General features: G+C 54.0%; 1 protein-coding gene across 1 annotated transcript; it reads right to left on the bottom strand.

The window, feature by feature from the left end:
- Window positions 1-3475: 3475 nt before the first annotated feature.
- LOC133362910 (putative cyclin-dependent serine/threonine-protein kinase DDB_G0272797/DDB_G0274007) lies at window positions 3476-19606 on the bottom strand. The gene is made up of 5 exons (XM_061581880.1): window positions 19397-19606; window positions 16833-17129; window positions 11557-12330; window positions 6119-6204; window positions 3476-4164 (listed from the first exon to the last, which is right to left on the bottom strand). The coding sequence occupies exons 3-5, from the start codon at window positions 12191-12193 to the stop codon at window positions 4120-4122; spliced, it is 768 nt and encodes a 255-aa protein (XP_061437864.1). The 5' UTR covers window positions 12194-12330; window positions 16833-17129; window positions 19397-19606; the 3' UTR covers window positions 3476-4119.
- Between the last annotated feature and the right edge of the window lie 175 nt (window positions 19607-19781).

Here is a 19781-nt window from a genome sequence, read left to right as displayed (position 1 = left end):
GGGGGGGGCAAGCAGGACCAGGGGCGGCCAAGCAGAGGAGGGCCCAGGAATGTTCGTGTCACGTGACGCCGACGCGGCGCGGCTCGGTTTAGTGCAGTGGAAGAACAACGGCGTGCGGGCAGCCCAGCCCCTGGTTGTTTTCGTTTGGTGGGGCGAGCAACGCCGCGATTTGGGGTTCTTGGGATCGCTCGGCACTGCCAATCGGCGGCGGAACAAAACGAAAAACCCCACCGCAGCGAACCGCAACGAAAAAAAATATACAAAAGTAAAAATCAAACCAGCGCTTGGGGCCCGGCTCTGCGCACGCCGGTGGTGCGGCCAACCGGCCCGCGGACGCCGGGAAAAACGTTCAGAAGCAACAAAGTCGTCGTCGCCGTCGAGAGCTAAAAGCGTCTGGCAGAGCAATTCCCAACAGCGGTGGCAGTGGCGGCCGCATGAACCGTGGCCCTCCCTCGATTCTAAACGGCGCTGAGCGTAGAGCAACAGCGACGCTACTGAAAGCGCAACGATCGCAGAGACACCAACGGGCGTAGCGAAGACGACGTCCCGCTTGCTCGTCCCAGGCTGCTCAAACAAGCACAGGGTGGGGCTGAGGCTCGCTCACCGCCCGGCGTCTCCCGTGGTGTCGATCGGAGGGACGGACGCACAGAAGGACGGACACAGGGAGGGATGAACGCCGCTAACGAACGCAAGTCAACACCGGCGATTCTACTGTGAGCAACCCGTTGCCTGTAGAAAAGGCAGATTCTGCTATGGGAAATCAGTTGCCTGCAGCAGACAGATTTCAGTGTTGGCAACTGATTGCCTGCAGCAAAGACAGATTCTACTGTGAGCAACTGATTGCCTGCAGCAGATTCTACTGTAAGCACCATGGTGACTGCCACCATCACCACCACCACTATCATCATCACCACTCTCTTCATCATCGCCACCATCATCACCACCACCACCATCATTATCATCACCACCATCACCTCCACCATCACCACCACCACCACCATCACCACCACCACCACCATCACCACCACCACCATAATCACCACCACCATCACCACCACCACCATAATCACCACCATCGCCGCTGCCACCAACCTCTCCATCATCACCACCACCACCCTCCCCATTACCGCCGCCGCCACCCTCACCGCTGCAGCTAATGTAGCCGTCACCGTAACCATCGCCATCTCCCATGGCCGTCGCCATCACGTCGAGGTCATCGCGTAGTGGAACAGAAGCGAAATTAATTAACAGAGATCCCTTAACCCCCTACACACACTCACTCGCCACACACAATAGCCTATGCATAACTTGAGCCAGATCATCAGCAACTATTAGCAAATCGTTGTAACTCACAAGCAAAACATATTTTAATTGATGAAGCAAATATGTTGCTGAACAAAGAACCAACGCTCAGATAAACACACACACACGGCAGACTAACAAACATGACACACACGTGTGCACGTACGCACACACATCACACACACGGCACACGTGTACACACACACATCACACACACGGCACACATGTACACACACACACACACAAACATCACACAGCACACGTACACACAGCCCGTACACACACAGCACGCGCACACGTACACACACGGCACGCACACAAACATTAAAAAAGACAAAGATCCCCCGTGTAAGCCTTAACAGGCTGTTGGGGCAAGTGCTGTTAGCGAGCAGTACCTATGAAGGCCGCCACAGCTCACAAGGGGGTGGTGAGGTGGCCAGCACCACGCTCGGCCGCCTTTGTCTCCCCAGTGACGATGTTTGAACACCGCACCAGGTACTCTCTTGAGTTTGACCTCGGGGAGGCCCAGGACCGGTTTAGATAATCGTTACCGGTGTTGGGAGGCCGTGAGCGGGAATCGAACTTGGGTTTCTATCGCTGCGCTACCGCTCCCCATGTACATACACAAAGATCCCCCGTATAGCCTGAGCGGACTGTTGGGGCAAGTGCTGTTAGCGAGCAGCACCTATGAAGGCCGGCACGGTGCACAAGGGGGTGAGTGGCCAGCACCACGCCCGGCCGCCTTTGTCTTCCTAGTGGGGGAAAACACACATCAGAACCAGGAACTCATTTGAGGCCGAGTCGACCTAGGGGAGGCCGAGAATCGGTCCATATAATTGTCACTTGTGTTGGTGGCGGTGAGCGAGAATCAAAGTTGGGTGGCAGGGTTCGTAGCGCAGCGCTCTGACTGCCACAAAACTGCTCCACACACAAAGGTCCCCCGTGTAGCCTTCACAGACTGTTGGGGCAAGAGCTGTTAGCGAGCGCTCATGAAGGCCGGCACGGCACACGAGGGGGTGGGTGGCCAACACCACGCCCGGCCCCCTTTGTTTCCCTAGTGACGATGTTTACACATCGCACCAGGTACTCATTTGAGGCTGAGTCGACCTAGGGGAGACCCGGGACCGGTTCAGATAATTGTCACCGGTGTTGGCCGTGTGCGAGGATCGAACCTGGGTCGCCAGGTTCATAGCGCAGCGCGCTAACCGCCACACTACCGCTCCCCACACACACACACGGGTACACACACACACACGGGTACACACACACAGACTTGCGTACACACACCACAGACCGACCACAGACCAACCACACAGGTACGCACATACGCACAAACACCCATACCTCGTAGACACGTACACACGTACACCTCCTACACACACACGCGTACACACACACCTCGTACACACACACCTCGTACACACACACACGCGTGCACACACATGTGCACACACGCGTGCACACACACACACGCGTGCACACACATGTACATGTACACACACGCGTGCACTCACTGAGCAGTGTTAATCTTGACCTGAACCTATACAACCTATTGACTTGAACCTATACAAGTTTGGTTTCCACGGTGATTGATTGACTCAAGGTAGTTAATTGATCAATTCTCATGGAGCTGCCTCTCCATGAGTGGTGCAGTGATGAGTGGGACAGTGATGAGTGTGATGAGTGGGACAGTGATGAGTGTGATGAGTGTTGCAGTGATGAGTGTGATGAGTGTTGCAGTGATGAGTGTGATGAGTGGGACAGTGATGAGTAGGACAGTGATGAGTGTTGCAGTGATGAGTGTTGCAGTGATGTGTGATGAGTGTTGCAGTGATGAGTGTGATGAGTGTTGCAGTGATGAGTGTGATGAGTGTTGCAGTGATGAGTGTTGCAGTGATGTGTGATGAGTGTTGCAGTGATGAGTGTGATGAGTGTTGCAGTGATGAGTGTGATGAGTGTTGCAGTGATGAGTGTTGCAGTGATGAGTGTGATGAGTGTTGCAGTGATGAGTGTGATGAGTGTTGCAGTGATTAGTGTTGCAGTGATGAGTGTGATGAGTGTTGCAGTGATGAGTGTGATGAGTGTTGCAGTGATGAGTGTTGCAGTGATGAGTGTGATGAGTGTTGCAGTGATGAGTGTGATGAGTGTTGCAGTGATGAGTGTGATGAGTGTTGCAGTGATGAGTGTGATGAGTGTTGCAGTGATGAGTGTTGCAGTGATGAGTGTGATGAGTGTTGCAGTGATGAGTGTGATGAGTGTTGCAGTGATGAGTGTTGCAGTGATGAGTGTGATGAGTGTTGCAGTGATGAGTGTGATGAGTGTTGCAGTGATGAGTGTGATGAGTGTTGCAGTGATGAGTGGGACAGTGATGAGTGTGATGAGTGTTGCAGTGATGAGTGTGATGAGTGTTGCAGTGATGAGTGGGACAGTGATGAGTGTTGCAGTGATGAGTGTGATGAGTGTTGCAGTGATGAGTGTGATGAGTGTTGCAGTGATGAGTGTGATGAGTGTTGCAGTGATGAGTGTGATGAGTGTTGCAGTGATGAGTGTGATGAGTGTTACAGTGATGAGTGTGATGAGTGTTGCAGTGATGCGTGTTGCAGTGATGAGTGTTGCAGTGATGAGCACGTGCAGTTTGTCTTGTCAATCCAATGCAGGATGGGTGGCGGGGGCCATTTGACCATACTTCCCCACGCTGGTCAGTGCGTGCCAGTGGAGGTGGGGGACGGCGGCAGGGAGGGCGAGTGCCCTGCTGCCCTCACTGCACCTCCGCAGGCGACCCGACCTCAGCAGGGCACTGGGAAGCAGCAGGGGCAGCTAAAGGAAGGGATTCGTAGCTCCACTGCTTGACTGATTTGGTCCCTGCACCACACAGATACACGACGACAAGTCAACCGCCATCCCCATTGTTCGTGAACCGAGTTGTTCGTGAACAGAAGCGTTCGTGAACCGAGGTATCACTGTACCTCGCCTGGTCTGCAGGAGGTGGTGGGTTTCCATCCCGACCCTGACGATGCCTGCTGCTGCTGCTGCTGTATATTTGGAGTCTGCGTCTCTCTCTTATTATCACGGTCGCTAGGAGATGTTAACTACCTTGCCTGGTCTACAGGAGGTGATGGGGTCGATACTCTTTGGTTCTTTCGGTAAAGTCACGTAGGTAGAAAATAAAATAAATCACGACGTTTCGGGCGCAACACAAGTGTCCATCATCAGGTCACGTCTGAGAAAGAGCTACACAGTTCAGTGGGGGCCTTACCTGCTCAAATACATTTGATTTAATTTTAATCACGTGAAGTGTTGAAAGCTCACAGGGGGTAGGAGGTGACGGGACAGGCCCAAAAAGATGAAGCCAAAGATCCCAACCGTATAGCCCGCACGGGCTGTTGGGGCAAGTACTGCCAGCGAGCAGCACCTATGAAGCTGGGCACTGCACACGAGGTGGCTGAGTCGACCTAGGAGAGGCCCAGGACAGCTAAAAATAGTCGCCACTGTTATTGGTCATGAGCAGGAATTGATGAACTCGGGTCTCTGTTGGGTTTGCAGTGCAACGCGCGAACAACCGCGACCACGACTGCTCCACGCACACACACGCACACGCACGCACACACACGCACACACACACACACACGCAGACACCCTCGAGGAACAACACCCTCATCCTCCCACACACGTGCGCGGGCGAATGTGCGTGTGGGTGCGTGTCGGCGTGCATGCGCGTGCGTGGGGAATGTTAGCATAGCGGTTAGTGCGCTGTGCTATGAACCCGGCGGCCCCACCAACACCTGAACCGGTCCTGGGCCTCCCCTCGGTCGACTCAGCCTCAAATGAGTACCCGGTGCGGTGTGTAAACATCGCCACTGGGGAGACAAATGCGGCCGGGCGTGGTGCTGTCCACCCACCCCCTCGTGTGCCACAGTGCCGGTAGCCTTCGTAGCTGCTGCTGCTACTCGCTACTAACAGCACTTGCCCTACAGTCTGTTAGAGGCTACACGGGGGATCTTTGTCTGTGTCTACCTTCATAGGTGCTGCTGTTAATCGCTACTAACAGCACTTGCCCCTACAGTCTGTTAGAGGCTACACGGGGGATCTTTGTCTGTGTCTACCTTCAGAGGCGCTGCTGCTACTCGCTACTAAAAGCACTTGCCCCTACAGTATGTTAGAGACTACACAGGGGATCTTTGTCTGTGTCTACCTTCATAGGTGCTGCTGCTACTCGCTACTAACAGCACTTGCCCCTGCAGTCTGTTAGAGGCTACACGGGGGAGCTTTGTCTGTGTCTACCTTCATAGGTGCTGCTGTTACTCGCTACTAACAGCACTTGCCCCTGCAGTCTGTTAGAGGCTACACAGGGGATCTTTGTCTGTGTCTACCTTCATAGGTGCTGCTGCTACTCGCTACTAACAGCACTTGCCCCTGCAGTCTGTTAGAGGCTACACGGGGGATCTTTGTCTGTGTCTACCTTCATAGGTGCTGCTGTTACTCGCTACTAACAGCACTTGCCCTTACAGTCTGTTAGAGGCTACACGGGGGATCTTTGTCTGTGTACCTTCATAGATGCTGCTACTCGCTACTAACAGCACTTGCCCCTGCAGTCTGTTAGAGGCTACACAGGGGAGCTTTGTCTGTGTCTACCTTCATAGGTGCTGCTGCTACTCGCTACTCACAGCACTTGCCCCTAGTCTGTTAGAGGCTACACGGGGGATCTTTGTCTGTGTACCTTCATAGATGCTGCTGCTACTCGCTACTCACAGCACTTGCCCCTACAGTCTGTTAGAGGCTACACGGGGTAACTTTGTCTGTGTGTATGGGGACTTGCCTGCCCAAAGTTGGACACAAACGGATTGGTTGCCATCGAGGTGGCCGTTGGTTTAAGTTGTCCGAAGGCCCCGGCGGCTCCAGTGCCTGAAATAGAACATTGCATTCACTTTCAACGCCTGCGTCGTCCCTATCACCCCATCGTTGTCATATTTGTCATTGTCGTCATCATTGTCGTCATCATTGTTGTCATCGTAATTGTCCGGATAACAATCATCGCTGTCAAATGTTGTCAAATGCGAGGCCAAACAGAGGAATCAATCAATAACATTATGAATATAAATATTATGAATATATTATTGATTGATTATATTATTAATTATTATAATTATCGATTGATTAAAAAAGGCTTTATCCTTCATGGCGTAAATACTCGGAGTTCTACTAAGATGTTCAACACCAAATAGATACAGCGTTTGCAAGGCATGGAGGGTCTGCGTTAACCACACCTGACTTGTGGTGAGACATGCAGACCAAACGTGCTCTACCATGGGATCTTTTTGCCAGTATCAAAATATGAAACATTAGTAATATTTAAAAATACTTTTATTAAAGACGCTTTAATGAAATGTACCGTACAAGAAATGGCAGAACTCCACGACTCCAGGACAATTAGACCCAAGCCGAAACATAACATATAAAAAAGAATGTTTAATTTTTTTGATAGGATATAGTAATGCCATCAGTATGACATAAGTATACCACGTTTGCAGTCGATACCACATTGGGAAGTGGGTCAAAATTGAGTTACAAGATTTGAGGATGTTCAAACGCCAACTAGATACACAGCTTTAGCAAGGAATCAAGCCCTGCATTAACCACACACGACTTTGTGGTGAACATGCAAACAAACGCGACACCATGACACCTCCTGTACGCGTTTAGTCTATTGTCCTTCTCCTCCGATTAGTGTGCAAAAGAACACACACACACACACACACACCGAGACTCACATAGTCACCCACCCACACGCTCACCCACCCTCCGATTAGCAAGGTTGGCTATGTGAAGGTGCGAAAGAAGTTCACAATACAGACTCACATAGTCACTCACCCACTCAGTCACTCAACAACAACAACAGCCATTCGCCAACAAGTGACGGTGACGTCACCAAGGCGCTTGTGGCAGGCTACGGCCCAAGCGTACGGCTTGCGTATGGGGGGGTCTACTGACAATGTATATTTAATAAAGGTCGTGGAAGCGACTTCTGGAATCTGGTCTTTATTTGTCTTTCGTTCACAACAATCCTATCTTACTCCTTCACGCTGCTGACAGACAGTGTGAGAGGGATAGAGAGAGAGACACGCGCGGCCACGTGGCAGCCTGGACCACGTGGCAGCCTGGACCACGTGGCAGCCTGGACCACGTGGCAGCCTGGACCACGTGGCAGCCTGGACCCCGCTCCAGCGTGGCCTCACCCTCCGTTCGTTCCAGATCTGACCACGTGTTGTCCGTCTCCACCCCTTTTAATACCCGGGTCACGTGGTACCTTTCCACCAATCCTGGTTAACCTCTATGGAATCTTCTAGACTCCATCGTACGCTCCCAGGACCGCGCCCCTGACTCTTCCCCCTATTGGCTGTGGCTAAAGCCAGCAGATCCAATCCTCTACTTACAGATGTCACCTTCCCATGACGTCAGGGCCACGCCCCTAGACTTCCCCCATTGGCTATGGGCCAGGACCGGCAGAGCCAATCATCGTAACGAGGTGTGATCCATCAGCAACCCGGATATATCCTCACATTACATCTGCATGGGGGGGGGGGGGTGAAGCCTCGATAATAATTTGTCTAAATTGACCTTCAAATTAGTTAAATAGTCCGGAGGACTATCTGTTTGCTTAAACGCGTTAATATTATTAATCCTTGATCGTTTCTGCGTGGATGAAATATTGGCCGTTCTATAGGATTCGGGGGGGGGGGGGGGTGCGTCAAGCGTACGTACGCAGGTGGGGGGGGGGGGGGTAAAAACTATTTGTGCGTACAGGGAGGGGGGGAGCGGTCAAGTTTTGACAAATTTTTGCGTACGTACTAAATGGATGGCCTCTATGTGCATGTTAAGGCCACGTGAATTGTCAAACGCCCGCTGGCAGGTCCCGGGACAGACCCAGGTGTCATGGGTTGACCGACTGAGATGACTGGTCAATGCATCACCTGTGCCCTCTACTGTGCAAACTTGCTGTGTTTTAGCCACCCGGCGCTCAGCTCGTTGTGAGGATCACTCCTCTGCCCTCTGTTGTTGCTGGAGGGCAACTGCCTCGAACTGCCTCGAACTGCCCAGTAGCGTCCTTCACGAGCCTCCTCCAGAGGCTGATCTTGACACCGCTAGTACCAGTCATCGGCAAGTCCACTCAGCTCCACATCCTCTTGTACCACATCACTCCCCATCTCTTCTGTAGCCCGTGCCGCGCCCGTTTAGCCCCCACTATCTGGCCACACAAAAGCTGTTTAGGCATGCGGTGGCTGGGCATGCGGGCTACAGGACCCAGCCAATGTAGCCTTGCCTGCTGGAGGAGCTCACCGATGGAACTTTGTCCAGATCTTTCAAAGATTTGTGAAATCCTCACACAATCCAGCCTAGTTAAACCCAGCTTTGATCGTAGGCAGGCCAGTGTAAATATTTGTAACCGGCAAATATGTTCCATAAGGGGGTTCCACCTTTCACAAGCAGAGAAGGGAGGGCATGACCATGGCCGAGAAGACCCGAAGCGCTACACAGCCGATGAAAAGACAGTGCTGCTCGACTGATTCGGAGTGAGACCTCTGCTGTCAAACTGTAGCCAGTCATGAGCATACTACCCAGATATAGAAATCTCTCCACTCTCTCCACAACTGCCCCATCACCAATTGGGGGTTGTGCGGGTGGAGTGTTTGATGGCACAAAATATCCAGGAAGGAACTTAGTTTTAGTGGGGCTGATGGTAAGGCCCCACCTCTTAGTGGCACGCTCCAGGTTCATCAGCGGCACCTCCAACTCATCCTCTGAGTGAGCAGCAATCATCATATCATCAGCATACATAACATGGTTGACCAATCGGGAGCCATCCCTTGACCACACCCGGGCATCCATTAGCCTCCCATTGTATCTGTACCAGATGTAATTTTTTTCCTTACAGCCATTGAATGCTTCTCGAACAACGTGGTTGAAATAGATGTAAAAAAATGCGGGAGACATCCCTGTCGTGCATCTTGGTGTGCGACAGGGATGGTATCATTGGCCTTGACCAGGTCAATAAATCAGAGATGTAGGTCTTGTTTAAATTCCCTACACCTCTGGTGGTGCAGACGGACAGATAATATGGCATCTGTGCAGGACCGCCGTGGCCTGAAACCACATTGGGGCTCTGCAAGCCTCTCCTCAGCGTGCCTGGCAAGGCGATTTTGAATAATCCTTGCCAGAACCTTTCCTGGCACACCGAGGAGGGAGATGCCTCTGGAGTTGTTACAATCTGTGGGGTCCCCCTTCTTAAAGAGGGGGGGACCACCAGGGAATCTTTACAATCCTGGAGAACCCGTCCAGTGGTCCAGACTGTTATGATGTCATATAGGGTAGTCTGAGCACAAACGCCACCCTCCCTCAGAATTTCGCTTGAGAGATGATCTCTGCCCGGCACTTTTCCTGGTCTCAAACTCTGGACTGCCTTCTGTACTTACTCAACACAGGGGGTGACTACTTCTTCAAATATTTGAGGCACCGCAGCCTCACCAGGGTCATCCCCATATTGCCCCATGGTGTTTTCAAGGTTGAGGGATTTCCCCTCAGCAAATCTGCAAAACCTGTTCTTGGGGGTCAGAGTTCAAATCACCCTTCTTTCTCCTAATGATGGTGATAGGTGTGGCACTGCAAATTACTTTTTTGATGGAGTTAAAGAGTGATTTGTGATCGCGAGCTACTGAGGCAGACTCCATCTCCTCAACAACCCACGACCACCACCCATCCTTGCAGCGCCGCACGGCTCTGTGAACCTCCGAGCGAAAGCTGTGGTAAGCCTCCTCATTCTCTGACGTGGGATGCTGTAGACGGTGAGAGTGGGCCTGTCGCCTTTTCTCAGCCAGCCGGAACACCTCCTCTATCAGCCAGGGTCTCTGGGGAGGTTTGGACCGTGTACCCAATGCAGCCATTGCAGCTGCATGAGCCACAGTCCTAAACCTCGCCCATTTCCCCTCGGCATGAAGAGGAGAGGGGGACGATGAAAACCCCAGATTCAAGTAATGATGAAATTTTCGCTTCCAACTTTCATCAGCTAACTGAGACCAGGCCACTGTGGGTTTGAATGAGGTCCTGGGTGTACACCCATCACTGGAGTGGAAGAATGGCAGCCGCATCTTACAGATGACAAGTCAATGGTCAGTGGGCAGATCAGCTCCATGGTAGTTCCTAGCAGAGGTGTGGACTCGAGTCATGTGACTTGGACTCGAGTCAGACTCGAGTCATGAATTTGATGACTTCAGACTCGACTTGGACTTGCATAACAATGACTTTGTCCCACCTCTGAGGTGTGGACTCGAGTCATGTGACTTGGACTCGAGTCAGACTCGAGTCATGTGACTTGGACTCGAGTCAGACTCGAGTCATGAATTTGATGACTTCAGACTCGACTTGGACTTGCATAACAATGACTTTGTCCCACCTCTGGTTCCTAGTGTCAAGGACATGGGCCCACATCCGCTGTTCCATCACTATGTAGTCCAGCAGATGTTTTGCTTCGACCCGGTGTGCATCCATGCGCCGATGCCGGAACAGCATCGGTCAGGTGCCAGCATCATGACCAACTCAGGCATTAAAGTCACCCAACAGGATGACTCTATCCCGAGGGGCCACTTTTGATAGCAGCTGTGCCAGAAGGTCATAGAGGGCATCCCACCACTGATGTTCATCTTCGGTGGGGGCGTAAGCAACCACCACCACTCCTCGCCTCTGGTTGATGGGAAGGCGAGCCCATAGTAGCCTGGGGCTTAGCTTCCCATACCTCCAACACCCCCTTCATTATTTTGTTCAGAAGAGCCACACAGTCACTCACCCACTCACTCGCCCTCCGATTAGCACGGCTGGCTACATACGATGCGATAGAAGTTCAACGCACACGCAACAATACCACTCCACTCCACCCTACTTGCCTCAACGCGGCTCCACGCAGCACCACGCCACTCTACTCCACTCTACTCCACTCTACTCCACTCTACTCCACTCTACTCCACTCTACTCCACTCTACTCCACTCTCCTCCACTCTCCTCCACTCTCCTCCACTCTACTCCACTCTACTCCACTCTACTCCACTCTGCGCAGCACCACTCCACTCTAGAATATTCCATTCCATTTCACTCCATACAGCACCACTCCACTCTACTCCAAAGCCACTCCCCCCAACCCTCCACCACTCGCCCCACCCCACCCCACCTCTCCCTCCATCTCCGACCCGTCACGCTCGTGGCGCTCACCGTTCTGCTGACCCTGTGCAGCGTGGTGGGGATGAGGAGCTGCCGCCTGGTGAGCAGCCTGCTGGGAAGCAGGAGCTTGGCGAGCAGGAGCCTGGTGAGCGTGGTACGGCGGAGGCTGCTGCCCGTAGGAGGCGGGGTGAGCCGGGTACGTCCCCGGGAGAGACGGAATCGATGGAGCGGCTCCGGGAAAGGATCCGCCTTGGCCCGGAAACATTCCGGCTGGCTTCGGGAACGCACTTTGCTGCGCCGGAAAAAATCCCTGTTGCCCCGCAAATGAACTCTGCTGCTGCCCTTGAAAGTTACTCTGCTGCTGCTGCTGATGCTGCTGCTGTTGATGCTGCTGTTGATGCTGCTGCTGCTGCTGATGCTGCTGCTGATGCTGCTGATGCTGCTGATGCTGCTGATGATGCTGCTGCTGCCCAGGAAACAAACTCTGCTGCGCTGGAAATGAGGTCTGCTGCCCTTGAAAGGCGCTCGGATGCTGCTGCGGCTGTTGCTGCCCCTGGAAGGCCTGCTGCCCCTGGAAGGTCTGCTGCCCCTGGAAGGCACCCTGTTGGTGTGGCTGCCCTGGCGGAAAAGAGCTCTGTTGCCCTTGGAAGGAGGCCTGGTGATGTTGCTGCTGCCCTGAAAACGCCATCTGCTGCCCTTGAAAGGAGGCCTGCTGCCCAGGGAAGTTGCTGTGATGCTGCTGATGATGCTGCTGCTGTTGATGCTGTGGTTGCACTGGGAGTCCAGTCACTGAGGAAGCAAACGCATCAGCCGCCCCGATAAACCCTGGGGGCAAACAACAGACACTCATACTGACACACTCATACGGACACGCACACGGACACAAAAGTACATTCTGACACACACACACAACAACCACCAATCGCCACTAAGTGGCAGTAAAGTCACCACGGCGCCTGTGCCAGGCACTTTGAGGCCACGTGAAATGTAGAAGGCTCGCTGCTGCCAGGTCACGGGACACTCAGGTGTCATGGGTTGATTGAGGTGACTGGCCGATGCACCAAATGTGCCCCCCTGCTGTGCAAACCTGCCGCATTTTATCCGCCCAGTGCTCCGCTCGATGTTGTGAGCATCACTTCTCTGTCCTCCATTGTTGCTGGAGGGTCTCGAACTGCCCAGCAGCGTCCTTCACGAGCCTCCTCCACAGAGGCCGATCTTGACACCACTGGTACCGGTCACCGGCAAGTCCATTCAGCTCCACATCTTCCCGTACCGCATATGCTCATCTCTTCTCCAGCCTGTGTCATACTCATTTAGCCCCCTTCATCTGGCCAAAGAGAAGCTGTTGAGGCATGCGGTGGCTCGGCATGCGGGCTACATGACCCAGCCAACGCAGCAGCCCTGCCTGCCGGAGGAGCTCACCAATGGCACTGTGGTCCAAATCTTTCAAAGATTTGTAAGCTCTTTACACACAATCCAGCCTGGTTAAACCCAGGATGGATCGTAGGCAGGCCAGCCTGAATGTTTCTAACCGGGACAAATGTTCCTTTAGAGGGGTCCATGTTTCACAAGCATAGATTGTGGGCAAGAAGACCTGACGCTTCATGTGGAGCGACAGACCAGGGAGCTTCCACACCGCGTTACGTAGCTGATGAAAAGATAATGCCGCCAGACTGATTCGGAGTGAGACCTCTGCTGTGAAACCGGAGCTGGTCATAAGCACACTGCCCAGGTATGGAAAACGCTCCACTCTCTCCACAACTGCCCTATCACCAACGGGAAGTTGAAGGCATGGAGTGTTTGATGGCACAAAATACCCAGGGAAGTGTTTACTTTTGGTCGAGTAAGACCCCACCTCTTAGTGGCACACTCAAGGTTCAGCAGCAGCGCCTCAAACTCCTCCTCTGAGCAGCGGTCAACAGACCATCAGCAAGCATCTCCTCAGCGTGCCTGGCAAGGCCGTGTTGAATAATTATTGCCAAGACCTTTCCCGGCACACTGAGGAGTGAGATGCTCCTGTAGTTATCACAATCTGTGCGGTCCCCCTTCTTAAAGAGGGGGACCACCAGGGCATCCTTTCAATACTGCATAATCCGTCCTGCGGTCCACACAGTTGTGATGATGTCAGGTAGGGCAGTTTGCACACAGACGCCACCCTCCCTCGGCAGTTCGCTTGGGTGATCACCCCTCGTACTTCCTCGACAGATGGGACCTCTGCCAACCATTCAGAAGGGGTGGCCACTTCTACCAATATTTGACACACCGCAGCCCCAGAAAGGTCGTCCCCACCTTGCCCAATGATGTTGTCTGGGCTGAGGGAATTCCCCTTCCCTAAGACCTCTGCAAACCTGCAAACCAGTTCCGGGTGGTCGGAGATCGGATCACGGTTCTTTCCCTTAAAGGTGGTGATAGGTGAGGTGCTGAAAATTACATTTTGATGGAGTTAAAGTGATTTGTGATCGCGAGCTACTGAGGCAGACTCCATCTCCTCAGCAACCCGCGACCACCACCCATCCTTGCAGCGCCTCACGGCTCTCCGAACCTCCGAGTGCAAGCTGCGGTAAGCCTCCTCATTCTCTGTATGGTGCTATAGACAACGAGAGTGGGCCTGTCGTTTTCTCTCAAACAGCCAGGAAACACCTCTCCTTTTAGCCAGAGTCTCTGGGGAGGTTTGGACTGCATACCCAATGCAACCATTGCAGCTGCATGCACCACAGTCCTAAACCTCACCATTTCCACTCAATATCAGCCGGAAGGGGGTACAATACCAACCCCAGCTGCAAGCGATGATCAAATTCCTGCTTGAAACCATCCTCAGCTGGCTGAGACCAGGCTACCGTGGGTTTGAATGGGGTCCTAGATGGACACCCACCACCGGAGTGGAAGAATGGCAGACGTATCTTACAGATTACAAGCTGATGGTCAGTGGGCAGATCAGCTGCACGGTAGGTTTTGGCGTCAAGGACATGGGTCCGCATCCGCTGTGCCATTACCATATAGTCCAGGAGATGTTCTTGCTTGGACCCAGCATGTATTCATGACATTCGTGTGGATGTGCCGATGCCAGAGCAGCATGTTGGTAATTACAAGGCCATGGGCTGCTCCCAAGTCTAGCAGCCTCCTACTGTTATTATTGAGCTGGTCAGGCCCATGCATTCCAATCACTCCGACCCAGGTGTCTGCGTCATGGCCGACTCAGGCATCCAAGTGACCCAACAGGATAGGATGACTCTATTCCGAGGGGCCAATTTAGCTAGCACCTTGCACAGGAGGTTCATTGACTTCATCTGCATCCCTCCACTGATGTTCATCTTCTGTGGGGGCATAAGCAACCAACACCACCATTCCTCGCCTCTTGTTGATAGGGAAGAGCGAGCCCCCAGCAGTCTGGGGCTTACAGCTTCCGAAACCTCACCGCCACGCTCCGAAAACCCTTTCACTCTTTTGTTCAAACGAGATGCCACTCCCTGTTGTTTGGCAGTTTCCTTCCCCGAGTGGAGAACTGTCCACCCCTCATGACTGGAGCCAGAACGGATCCATCGGACCTCCTGTATTCCAGAGGTCCAGGCGGTACCGGACCATCTCCCGACAGAGGGATGGCAGCCTCACCTCCACAACGAGAGTTTGAACATTCCACGTGGCCACTCGCAGCAGTGTTCTCCTGTTCCTGGAGGAACCCCGAGAGGGGGGGGGGGGGTCAGTCTGCCTCTGCCAGATGGAGTTTGGCCAAAAGGCATCATAAAGGCTTGTTCCCCTGGGACCTCCAGCACGAGCTTATTGCAATGTGTTCCATCGTGGTGCTTGGTAGAAGTGCCCTCACACACACTAACCTTGCTAGATACATGCCCACCACTCACACCACACACACACACAGCCCGCACCACTTACATACACAGCCTGTACCACCAAATATCAAGGCCTGCACACACACACACAACTTGTACCACACACACACAGCCTGCATCACACACACACCAACTGTGCCGCATTGTACACACTGTCGTACACCACACACTACACTATACAAGCCACAGTACACCACACGCTACAGTACATAGCACGCTACAGTACACAACACGCTACAGTACACAACACGTTACAGTACACAACACGTTACAGTACATCACACGCTACAGTACATAAAAGGTTACAGTACATAACACGTTACAGTGCTACAGTACGAGACACTACTGGACACTGTACAGTAAGCCACACGAGGCTGTACTGCACACTACTGTACACAGTGCAATATAAAAATGTAACAATGCACACAAACACGAACACACACAGACAGTTACATAGACACACAGACATGAGGACACAATACAGATACAAATCATACAAATACTGTACACAGATGCACGTGTTGGCTCACACGCACGCAAAAGTAACAAAAAACGCCAAGATAAAAGCTAAGCAAGGTAAACAATCATGAGCGCTATCTTAATGCACTAACATAACACACCTTGATCCACAACAGACCGCAAGCACCTACCTTGACACACACACACTTTCACAACATACAGTCCCACTCACACACAGCTCCACACACGGTCACTCATACTGACACAAGGATCCCCCGTGTAGCCTAAACAGACTGTTGGGGCAAGTGCTGTTAGCGAGTAGCACCTACGAAGGCCGGCACGGCACACGATGGGGTAGGTGGCCAGCACCACGCCCCAGTCACCTTTGTCTCCCTCGTGGTGATGTTTACTATACACCGCACCAGGTACTCATTTGAGGCTGAGTCGACCTAGGAGAGGAGGCCTATGACCGGTTCAGATAATCGTCACTGGTATTGGCCGTGAGCGGGGATCAAACTTGGGTCGCCGGGTTCGTAGCATAGCGCGCTAAGCGCTGCACTACCGCTCCCCACACTGACACAGACCTATTCACATGCACATACATAGACACACACTGACACACACGTAGATATACTCACACTGACAAACACTCACATTGACATGCATGTACACAGACTCACATTGTGTAGCATGGTGTGGTTACATGGTGTAGCGTGGTATCGCGTGGTATACCATGGTGTGATTAACCGGTGTAGCGTGGTATAGCATGGTATGGTTACACGGTGTAGCGTGGTGTGGTGTGATGTGGTTACGTGGTGCGGTGTGGTTAGCCGGGGTAGCATGGTGTGGTTGCATGGTGTGGTTACATGGTGTAGTGTGGTTACACGGTGCTGTGTAGTGTGGCGTGGTAGTGGGTGCGTGAGGTGTCCGTGGCGTGTCCGTGGCGTGTCCGTGGCGTGTCCGTGGCGTGTCCGTGGCGTGTCCGTGGCGTGACCGTGGCGTGTCCATGGCGTGTCTGCGCACCGTTCGTCTGGAAGGGATTCACTCTCGTGGCCGCGGGGAAGCTCTGCGCGTCAGAGGGGAACGCCTGACTTCCTGTCGCCCCGGAAGTGAACAACGCTTGACTTCCTGTCGCCCCGGAAGTGAAGGCCTGACTTCCTGTCGCTCCGGAAGTGAAGGCGTGCCCTGAGGCAGCGCCGGAAGCGAACGGCGTGGCCGCTGACGTGAATCCGTGGCTTGCTTTTGACCCGGAAGTGAAGGGGTCTCCGGCTGGGGCAGCCTGGGAGGCGCGGCTGCCCTCCGCACCCTGTGACGCCGGCCCTGCGCACGCAGACAGCCACATGCCCAGCTTGACTCGGAGACACACGGACAGACATGGAAATACACGGACTTCGCACGGGAACTCATTACAGCAAAAGTTGTGTTATCAGGAACCTTACCATCCGGAATGCTCTCTAATCAACCGGCATCTGTCGTGGAGCATAAACCATCATCACGCAACCTCCGGGCATCCTCGCAGTAGCAGCTTACGGCTAGCCATCGGACAAAGGCGGTTACTGCATCGCGCGCTTTCAGATGCACTTCTGCGGCCATCTGGAACGCTCTTCCTTCCGATGTTTCTCGTAGATCCATCGTCGTTGTTGATGGGAGCTTCAGGACGCTGCCGACTGGTGGTGCGAGCGGCAGTCTGTAGCTACGGTATTGTACCGCTGTATACTCTATACTGTAGCGACAGTCTGCACGTGCGGTACTCCACCACTGTATCCTGCATACTCTAGCAGCAGTCTGCACCTACGGCACTTGACTAGCGTAGACTGTATACTCTAAAACGGCCCCACTGCTTCTCAGCAATCAACTTATATTTGAACAGTTGAACAGTTTAGTTAGAATTGCCCTGTGAGCTAAAAAAAACTGTAAAATAAAAAAACACGTTTGCAACAGGTCACATAAAAAAATACAATAAATACAGCAAATTAAAAAAAATGTACAATAGAGTGCTCCAGAACAGCACGGCACGGGTGGTGGTCTTCCCACTGGCCACACCCGAGCCAGCGTGGGGTCAGCACGGTACGGGTGGCGGTCTTCCCACTGCCACACCCGAGCCAGCGTGGGGCCAGCACGGTACGGGTGGCGGTCTTCCCACTGCCACACCCGAGCCAGCGTGGGGCCAGCACGGTACGGGTGGCGGTCTTCCCACTGGCCACACCCGAGCCAGCGTGGGGCCAGCACGGTACGGGTGGCGGTCTTCCCACTGGCCACACCCGAGCCAGCGTGGGGCCAGCACGGCACGGGTGGTGGTTTTCCACTGCCACACCCGAGCCAGCGTGGGGCCAGCACGGTACGGGTGGTGGTTTTCCACTGGCCACACCCGAGCCAGCGTGGGGCCAGCACGGTACGGGTGGTGGTTTTCCCACTGGCCACACCCGAGCCAGCGTGGGGCCAGCACGGTACGGGTGGTGGTTTTCCACTGGCCACACCCGAGCCAGCGTGGGGCCAGCACGGTACGGGTGGTGGTTTTCCACTGCCACACCCGAGCCAGCGTGGGGCCAGCACGGTACGGGTGGTGGTTTTCCCACTGGCCACACCCGAGCCAGCGTGGGGCCAGCACGGTACGGGTGGTGGTTTCCCCACTGCCACACCCGAGCCAGCGTGGGGCCAGCACGGTACGGGTGGTGGTTTTCCCACTGCCACACCCGAGCCAGCGTGGTGCCAGCACGGTACAGGTGGTGATTTTCCCACTGGAGGTCCTTTGCCGAGCCGAAACTGAACCGCGATGATAACGCTGCTGCTGCTGGCCTCACAGTAGGACTTCCTAGTCTGGCTCTTGGCCAAGCAGGGCCAAGGTGGCGCTGGGATAACGACGCGGCTTCTGCCGTGGAAAAACAGCCGCGATTGTGTAACCGGTAACCGGTTAGCCGTGTTCAGAATTGGTTCTCTGCATGCACTGAAAACCGGTGTTGACCGGTTTGGCTCGAGTGGTCACAGGCAACACAACCAAACCCGATGTTCAAAACTTGGCAAACACAACCTGAGGCTATGCGCCAGGGTCCACACCTCCAATGAGCATAGCTGGCTATGTACGGTGCGAAAAAAGTTTATTATACATACACACACTTAGACTCACATGGTCACTCACCCACTCACACAGTCACTCACCCACTCACACAGTCACTCACCCACTCACACAGCCACTCACCCACTCACACTGTCACTCGCCCACTCACACAGTCACCACACCCACTCACACAGTCACTCACCCTCTCACACAGTCACTCACCCACTCACACAGTCACTCACCCACTCACCCTCTCACACAGCCACTCGCCCACTCACATAGTCACCACACCCACTCACACAGTCTTTCACCCACTCACACAGTCACTCACCCACTCACAGTCACTCACCCACTCACCCACTCATGCAGTCACTCACCCACTCACACACTCACCCACTCACTCACCCACTCACACAGTCACTCACCCACTCACACAGTCACTCACCCACTCACACAGCCACTCACAGTCACTCACCCAGTCACTCACCAACCCTCCCATTAGAATGATGGATATACGCAGGGTCACCCTCACCTGCTCCAAACAGGTTGTCCAGGTCGGCTAGCGCCGCGTAGCGGTCGGCGTTGGCCCCCCCTTGGGCCCCCTGCTGCAACGACGAGGCGGGGGGGCCCCCATGGGCCCCCTGCTGCGTTGACGAGGAGGGGGGCCCCCCGTGGCCCCCCACGGTGCTGAAGTCGATGGTGGAGGACTTGGGGAAGCCTTCAAACGGGGAGAAGGGCGAGGGGCCTGGCTGCTGTAGAACCTGCGGCGGGAGGGGGGGGGGGGGGAGAGGGAGGGGGGTTAGGGAACGGGGGGTTAGGGGGAGGGAGGGTTAGGGGGAGTTAGGGGGAAGGGGGTAAGGGGAGGGGGGGTTGGGGGGAGGGAGGGTGTTAGGGGGAGGGGGTTAGGGGGGGGGGGT

This window comes from Lethenteron reissneri, unplaced genomic scaffold (assembly GCF_015708825.2).
Source record: "Lethenteron reissneri isolate LAM-NWPU_2019-01 unplaced genomic scaffold, ASM1570882v1 scaffold_1638, whole genome shotgun sequence".
Classification (NCBI taxonomy): domain Eukaryota; kingdom Metazoa; phylum Chordata; class Hyperoartia; order Petromyzontiformes; family Petromyzontidae; genus Lethenteron; species Lethenteron reissneri.
Note: the sequence above shows the minus strand (reverse complement) of the source record. Positions and strands in the feature narration are given on the sequence as shown.

Bases quoted from the DNA above. Each gene is read 5' to 3' on its own strand.
- LOC133362910 (XM_061581880.1), bottom strand. From the start codon at position 12,193: ATGGCGTTTTCAGGGCAGCAGCAACATCACCAGGCCTCCTTCCAAGGG. The intron at 6,205-11,556 runs GTGAGCGCCACG...GTTCTATTTCAG, and splicing joins TGCACAGGGTCAGCAGAACG to GCACTGGAGCCGCCGGGGCC. The intron at 4,165-6,118 runs GCAAGTCCCCAT...TGTGTGGTGCAG, and splicing joins TTGTGTCCAACTTTGGGCAG to GGACCAAATCAGTCAAGCAG.